The sequence below is a fragment of the Myotis davidii genome, unplaced genomic scaffold (assembly GCF_000327345.1).
Source record: "Myotis davidii unplaced genomic scaffold, ASM32734v1 scaffold207, whole genome shotgun sequence".
Lineage (NCBI taxonomy): Eukaryota > Metazoa > Chordata > Mammalia > Chiroptera > Vespertilionidae > Myotis > Myotis davidii.
This window is the reverse complement of record NW_006298349.1, coordinates 218,272-226,231: the sequence shown is the minus strand read 5'-3', so window position 1 is coordinate 226,231 and position 7,960 is coordinate 218,272. Positions and strand designations below refer to the sequence as shown.

General features: G+C 56.8%; 2 protein-coding genes across 2 annotated transcripts in view; one reads left to right on the top strand and one right to left on the bottom strand.

Annotated features, from left to right (window-relative positions):
* The first annotated feature begins 2,849 nt into the window (after positions 1-2,849).
* The window catches only part of MAP2K3 (mitogen-activated protein kinase kinase 3), a 37,789-nt gene continuing 32,678 nt past the window's right edge, over positions 2,850-7,960 (top strand). Inside the window, exon 1 of the mRNA XM_015570603.1 lies at positions 2,850-3,004. Coding sequence (XP_015426089.1) covers positions 2,962-3,004 — 43 coding nt within the window. The 5' untranslated portion in view covers positions 2,850-2,961. The remainder of the gene's footprint in view (positions 3,005-7,960) is intronic.
* Positions 5,537-6,210, bottom strand: LOC102758219 (ATP synthase subunit delta, mitochondrial-like). The gene has a single exon (XM_015570604.1). It carries the CDS (start codon positions 6,208-6,210, stop codon positions 5,758-5,760), a length of 453 nt encoding a protein of 150 aa, XP_015426090.1. The 3' UTR covers positions 5,537-5,757.

Below are 7,960 nucleotides of genomic sequence, written 5' to 3'. Positions count from 1 at the left end.
TTTTTGGCATGTTGGTGTCTCAGCAGGCTGGGTTGTGTGGGAGATTTCCAAACTGGACGTAGCTGTAACGAGTGAGCTGCCTCCCTCCAGCAGCAGGAGTGTCACTGGGCCTCAGTTTCCTTATCTGTAAAATGGGTGTAATCACACCTTTCTCTGTACTCTGGAGTATCATGTGACATAGTGAATACTAACACGTTTTAAGCAAGAGTGGACGATGAGACCATAGCGTGGTGTCTGGTGCACAGTAGGTACTTAGGAAGGAATGGTTGCTGTGCCGTCTGTCTTATTACCATTGTGACCTTTTTCTTTTTTTCTAGAAAGGGCTCAGCCTGTGGGGTCAAGGCCTTGCCTCTGCTTGGGCTGAGCGGCAGAGTTGCAGGTGGGGAAGACAGGGAGCCACTGGCACTGGGTGGGCCTCTTTTCCCCTGGAGGGGCCCAGGCAGCGGGAGGGTATGCAGAGTCCAGGAGGGGCTGTGGTGGCTGGGAGCCAGGGCCCAGCCGGAGGTGGGCAGGGTAATTGCCTCTTACGTAAGCGGGAGTTGGATCCCTGACCATTGCCCAACCTCCGTGAGTAACTCCGGAGGCACTCGAGGGGGTGGTGGCTGGGAGGGACTTGCGCTGCAGACCGTGTGGAACTCGGGATCCAGGAAGCCAGAGCTTCTCCACCCGGAGAACTGGGACATGAGACACTTCTCTCCAGCGCGGGGCCCAGGTCTGGCTTGGTCAGGACAGGGGGACTCAGGACAGTCCCCCGTGTCTCATTGACACAGTGGTTCGTGGGCGGAAGGAAGAGGTTGGGAGCAGTGGTTGTTGGCGGCCCTTTCAGATCTTCCCGGCAGGGAATGCATCATCAAATCAAAGTTAAGGCGCAGCTGTGACGGGAAAACCCTGCGGGGAGGCAGTGCGGGATCCGTGCTGTGCGACTTCAGTCCTGGCATTGCCCTCCCTGAACCTCTGTGGAGAGGACTTTCCAGTGTGTGAGTTCAGGTGCAGATGATGTTGGGTGGGTTAGATGGAAGGCCTTCCCCAGGGCCCAGGGGCCCGGCCAGCCCTTCTGGGGTCTGTGAAAGGATGTGGTGGGGAAGCTACACACCCTCACCAACATCCCCAAAGCTCCCATTCCCCGAGCTGTTCTCCCTGTGCCAGCAGCTCTTCCATTTATCCTTGATGGCCCCAGTTACAGGTGAGGAGACTCAGGCGTTCAGGGCCAGGCCCGAGGTTGCAGCTGTGACAGATGGAGCTCAGGTTCTGCCTTCTCCAGAGGCCTCCCCAGGGCTCCTCTCCTCCTGTGCTGGGTGCTTGAGCTGAGCTGGGGGACACTCCCTCACCCATCACACCTGTGTCCAGCGGGTGTCTCCTCCAGGCCGTGCCCACCCTGGCGGCGGCTAAGCCAGAGGTGATACCTCTTTTGTGCACAGCCCTTCAGCCGGCACGTTTCTTACTCACTGCTGTCCCGCCCGTTGGACAGATGGCCAAACCGAGGGCCGCTCGGGGTGTGTGGCTAGGCGAGTCCACAGAGCTGTGTCCCCCCTCTCCTGGGCGCAGGCCCTAGTGTGGTGCTCCTGGCTCCTCAAAGGGATTTGACCGATACAGGGTGTGGCTGGCACTTGGCCTTGGCCTCTGAGCTGCCTGCCCTGCAGGGGCGCCCGGCCTCCTCCGCGAGGGTGTGAGGCCCGGCTTCCTGCGGGGCTTCCTCACCCACATGCCACCTTTGGCTGGAGTCAGAAGCCAGAGGCAGCTGGCACTGGGCCAGTGGCAGGAGCACATTCTGTCTGCGTGGTCCCGGTTTGCTGCCTTAGTTACATGTGTCCTTGGTGCCACACAATCCTGCCCCCCCCCCTCCACGCCCTGAGGGCCCCCACCGGGCACTGCATGGTTGATCTCCGTGGTCCCCCCGCCCCCCGCCAGGTGCACTGAGGATGCAGGGAGCATGTCTGTGTCCTGCCCTGTGTTCTGGGGCCTCCACCCCCGTCGTGTGCCTTTCCAGTCATTGGAAGACGGGAGGGTAGCACCTTGGGGACTTCCTCCGCCCCTGGTGTGACGCACAGGAAACTCTCAGCCAGCCTGGCCTGGGGCCTGAAGGGAGCAAAGTTCTCAGTTGCCTGTGTGGGGACAGAGCCAGGGCCACGGGAGCTTCCGGTGGGTGAGTCAGCGGGCACTGGGCACTGACTCACCTGCTGGGCATGCCATCCTGCTGGGTGCTGCCATCTGGGGGAGACTGAGCCCATTCTCGCAGGCCAGCTACTGGCTCTGAGCTGGGCAAGGGAGTGGCTCCCTTCTTGGACCTCAGGTTGGGCGGGGACCCCCCACCCCTCCTGGCGCTGTGCCAGCCCCGCCCGGGAACCTCCTCTGTTAGGCAAGCGCCCTGCTTCCTCTTGCTCATGGAGCAGGAGCAGGTGGTGGCACCTCTGCAAGGGCCCGGGGGCTCTCAGGCCAGACGCACTGCTGGGGGCCCTGGGGGCTGAGGAGCAAGGCGTGCGGGTCGGCCTGAGCTCGGGGAGACGCGTGTGGAGAGGGAAGGTGCCGCAGCCAAAGCTCAGCTCAGCCCCTTTCACTGTGGGGCGTGGGCCACGGAGTGTCCGGTGCCTTCACTGCACTGCCCCCTGGGCCCACCTCTGTGAGGAGAGGCTGTTTCCTCCCCTGCAGAATGGGAGTGGGGACCCAGCCTGCCGGTCTTGCTGGCAGCACCCCGATGGCTGCAGGCGTCCACTTTCTTCTTGCTGAGTGTCAAGCACGGGACACAGCCAGTCTGTCCTCTCCCTGCGAGAGCCCGGGCGGCGGGCAGAGCCCGAGCTTGGGGGTAAGAACGAGCCTGTGCTTCCAATTCTGATTGGTCCCCTTGCTTCCTGACTTCCTCACATGGCCTCTCTGACCCGCCGTCTCCTCTTCGGTGAAGTGAGGTGAGCACCCTCCCTTGCAGGGTGGCGATAAAGATTCCAGGTCGTCTGTCACAGGAACGGAATGGCACCTGTGGTGACTTCCTTCCTGCAGCCGCTTGTTGGTAGTGAGCACACAGGGCTGGGCCTTCTGGCGGTGGGCTTGGCAGCGCGGTGACCTGTGGATGGTCGGGTGCAGGGTCCGGGAATGCAGCCAGAGGTGCAGGCTCTTTCGCACTGGTCCCCAAGCTGGCGCCTGGGCTCCCGTTGCTCCTGGGTCTTCTTGGGAAGGGCCCTGGGAGCAGAGAGCAGCGGGTGCACAGGTCTGCCTCTCCCGGAGCATGCAGGGGAGGGTTGGGGTGGGGCACTCAAGAGGACAGGAGCCTCCGAGGCTGGCCTCGCCGTTGGTAGAACATCACTGGTGCCAGGCACAGTGCCAGCTGAGGAAAACTGGGTGAGTGCGGAGCCTCGACTCCTACAGAGCTCTCTCTGCCGGGGGAACAGAAGGAGGTACTGGGGATAGTAGTTCCGAGAGCCTGACCAAGGCCAGGTGTGCCAGGCGTCCTGAGGGACGTAGGGCCAGGCTGGCCGCAGAGGAGAGCGCTGGGGGCAGCATGAGGACACCCCTGGAGCCCCTCCCCGCGGGGTGCTGTCTGTGGTCTTCCCTAGGAAGTCGGTATTGGCCTCGTCTTGCTGACTGTAGTGGAGGGGGCAACGCTGAGCTGTGGGAACTGAGTTGAGGTGAATGCAACATCAACAACAACAACGAGATGGGCGTCTCATTCCCATGAGCCACAGGGGAGCCGGGACACGGCTGGATCTGGAACCAGCGCCCCTTCTAGGGAAAACCAGCCCTGACATGCACATTGCTAGGCGAGCCCACAGAGATTCCAAGGCCCGGCTCCTCTCAGTGTGACCCCATCCCAGGGCTCCCTGACCTTCCCCCGGCTCCTCCCAGCTCCTCGGGAGCGCCAGCCAACAACAAACCCAAAACAAGAACACAACACCACCCGGGGTCCTTTCCACCGTGAAAATCACGAGCCCATGTCTGCCTTCCGTCTCATCTTCCTGCATTTGGCATCTGGTATCACATTTACATGTTCAGTCATCATGACCGGTTGGACTATATAGAAAAGCCCACAGGACAAGCATCGAAGGACTCATAACAGCAAGCAGGTCAGGAAGGGCAAGCAGTGGGTGCTGAGGTCAGTGCCGAGCCACAGCTGCCCAGGCCTTGTTGATGTCGTGGGACGGCTCCACCTGTGACGTCCGTGGCTTCTCGTCTGCCAGGAGCCTGATGTCCGTGGTAGGCGGAGGCGAGTGTCAGATATCCATTGTGAGGAGGTGCCTGCTAAGGTCCCTTCCAATGAGGTTGGACAGTGTATTTCACTTGATAACAGGCGGCAGTCCATGGGTTTTAGCCTTTCTGTCCTGTGAGCTCACTGAGATGAGGCAGTTATTCCTGGGCATGTTCTGGAAGTACCTCTACCACACCTGGGCCGCGGTGCAGGTCTCCTCTTGGAACGCCAGCCAGCAGTCCTTCCCTCTGACTTCAGTCCTGCGCGAGTGCATGGAGGAGTGCGAACACCGGAATGGGAGCCGGGCGGCGGGGAGCACGGAGCGGCTGCCTGGGTTTCCCATGGTCCTGACGATTTGTTGTTATTGTTGTTTTATCACTTAACCTTTAGAAGCGTATTTCACAGACATCAAAGTCAGTTATTAACATGGACTATTTTTGTAAAATCCAAGCAAATAGAGACATGTGTCTTTTACTTAAACCAACAGACCAGCTAGCTTTTATTTCCCAAGGATTAATCTTAGATTGCATGAATTTGAAAAGTATTTTAGTTCATGTATCTGTTTCTGAGAATTTTAGAATGCCCAATCTTACAAGCACTGCCTTTACATTCATTTTACAATGTCATCCAGAGGTAGAAAGTGCTTTCTGTTCACAGCACATGTGTATAGACCAGGGGTGGGCAAACTTTTTGACTCGAGGGCCACAATGGGTTCTTAAACTGGACCGGAGGGCCGGAACAAAAGCATGGAGTGTTTGTGTGAACTAATATAAATTCAAAGTAAACATCATTACATAAAAGGGTACGGTCTTTTTTTTTTTTTTTTTGAGTTTTATTCATTTCAAACGGGCCACGGGCCGTAGTTTGTCCATGGCTGGTATAGACACACACACAAACACAGCAGAGGACAGTGGGATCCAAATTCTGTTTTGGAGGAATTTACAATTTATATCTGTCCTTAGCAAGTTAAGTTCCAAATGACTTTCCCCCTTTTAAAGTAAGAATACCATTTTTAATATCTCTAAGAATTGGGTTGACACCTAAAAGATATAGGTTGATTCATTTATTTAAATACTTTAGTGCTCGCTCTCTCTCTTTTGGGAAATTCTTTTATATAGTTTTACTTTAGGTTAAAAGAGAAGGTCTGTTTAAGTCTGAGACAGCCTCTAATAGTTTCTTTTTTGGGGGGTCCCTGGTCTTTAATGGGGTGCACACGGGGACAAGCTGTCCAGAGAAGGCAGTAGGGAGGCGAGGTCTCTACAGCACGAGAGTGGAGGGCAGCAGGGCAGGTTGGTGGGGTCTTTGGAGGTGACAGTCCCCACAAGAGCAGAGCAGGGTCTCAGCTCACCCAGCGGGTATGCTGTGGGAGAAGCTAGCAATTGCTGCCCCCTGGTGGCCTCATTGGCAAGGATGGCTACCTCCCAGAGGGGTTGCCCCCACCCTCATACTGGACTCATGAGAGCTGGTTCCAACCCCTGTCCCACTCTGGGCCTTGGTTTCCCCGCTGACACTGGCGAGGAGCACGCACCGCCTACTCCAGAGCCATCACCAGGGCTCCGTTGGCCTCGGTTCGGATTTGGATCTCAGCCCTCATGGCCTCGCCGGATGCCCCGACAGCTCGATTGTGCCTTCTCCAAGCTTGCCTTGGCCGCCCCCAAATCCAGCATGTCCAGTGGCACAGCCTCTTCAGCCAGTGACTGAACTGATGAACCAGCGTTCACTGTGCCCGAGCCGCTGCTAACGAAGTATATGGAGGTGGTGCCATCCTCAGCATGGACAACAACCAACAATGACTGCAGGACCTGCAGGGTGGGCACGTGGGCTGCCAGGATACTGAAGGCTCCTGTCTGCGTGGGCACATCCACCTGCTGGACGATGGCGCCATTGAAGAAGACCTGTGTGGGAGAGGCGAAGGTGAAAGACATTTGCCCCGGGCCCACGGTGGGGGCTGGGGCGGCCGCGGCCTTGGCGTAGGCGTGAGCCTGGCGCACGAGGCGACCCAGGCCAGGGCGACGGAGGAGCACAGCGGGCAGCATAGCAGCAGCAGCAGCACGTAGAGGATGGTGGTCAGACTCAGGCGGTACGCGGGCAGCCTGGAGGGCGAGGAGGACGATGCGCCCCTAGTAGTTTCTTTTCATTCATTCTGTCTGATGTTGGCTGACTTTTTATAGTTGTGTGTGCAAAGTAGAAGCATCAAGGACCCTCAGTGCTACAGAGGCTCACTGTCGGGGCCTTGTCCACTGGGAGACATGATTTCTGTGTTAATTCTGAGACCTGTAGAGTCTAAACACACTTCTAGGGAAAACCAGCCCTGACAGGCACATCGCTAGGCGAGCCCACAGAGATTCCAAGGCCCGGCTCCTCTCCGTGTGACCCCATCCCAGGGCTCCCTGACCTTCCCCCGGCTCCTCCCAGCTCCTCTGGGGCCGGCGCTGACACCCCCTGGCCCAGTGCCGCACCCTGGTTCAGAGTTCTAACCACTGTCACCACCCCATTGGCTGTCCAGGTCGGAGAAGCCAGTGTCCTCCCTCTCTCAGCCAAAGAGAGCTCAGTCTCTCGTTTAACCAGCCAACATGTCACTCACTCTCGGTAGGCGTTCTAGTTAAAAGCCTAAATTTAAAGCAGCCACCCATTCCCCTTTTTCCCTGGGCTACCTCAGCCCTCCTCTGTCTCGAGGGTTTTCTAAGGACAGCTCAGGTAAAGCCACGGCCTGCTGCTTCAAGCAAGGAGGCCGGACTTCTGACAGAGGCCCAGCCGGTTCACCTGGTGCGCAGCCCAGAGCCGGTGGTACCGCCCAGGTCCTGGCTGCAGGGTGGGCTGCTTCCAGCCCTGTCTCCTCTGCCAAGTAATTGTCAGTGTGAGGAGCAGCCGAACCTCCAGAGAAACTTTATGAGATTGTTTGATACAAACTGACAACAGATGCCGGGAGCAAGATCACAGGTGCTCACCACTGCTGGGAGCCGGCCCATCCTTGCTGTTTCAAGGGACCTGGCATATATTTTGGGAACCCCTGGGACAGGATTCCCCTAGGTAAGCTCCCCCCTCCCGCCCCCATTGAGAACCGCACACTCGGGACGGATAGGACTCCACCAGGGTGCTGCAGACCCTCCTATAGAGGATAAGTAGGGTAAGAGGGTGGATAGTACAGAACTTAAATTGAGAAGATGGGCCATACTGAGTCCAAAGAAAGAAGACTCTGTATTGATCTTTAGATTAAGAAGATGTGCCATGCTGAGTCTTAAAAAAAAAGACTCTGTATTGATCTTTTAACACATATGCTTGCTAGCAGAGGAATTAAGGTTACTCCCAGTCAGACAGAACGTTTTATACAAGAAGTATGTCCATGCTTTTCTGAGGAAGGAAAGGTAAATGTAAAGGCATGGGAGAAGGCAGGCCCAAGGAGCCTTATCCTTAACCCCACTGCAGCCTTTCCACCCCGGGAAAGTGCAGGATTGGCAGGCTCTCCCTGGGATGATAGATCAGGACTCAGGTAATAGCGAAAAGCACCAATCCTACCCTTAAAATGGATACAAGAGAGCATTTGGGATTTTTCTTTTTAATGCCTGCTTTTAAAAAATAAAAAAGGGGGAATTTGCCGGGAGCCGGTCCATCCTTGCTGTTTCAAGGGACCTGTCATATAAGGCATACTGTTCCTAATATATTTGCTCCCCTTCTTGGCACTATGTGTTTTAACCAAGGTCACCTCTCCGAGAAAGGTTGTTTCCCCAGGTAGGGATTTTCCCCTGAAGTTAGGGAGGGAATAAAACCCCTTAACTAAGTGGCAGG

Excerpts from the sequence above, each read along its gene's own strand:
- LOC102758219 (XM_015570604.1), bottom strand. The coding sequence starts at position 6,210 with ATGCTGCCCGCTGTGCTCCTCCGTCGCCCTGGCCTGGGTCGCCTCGTG.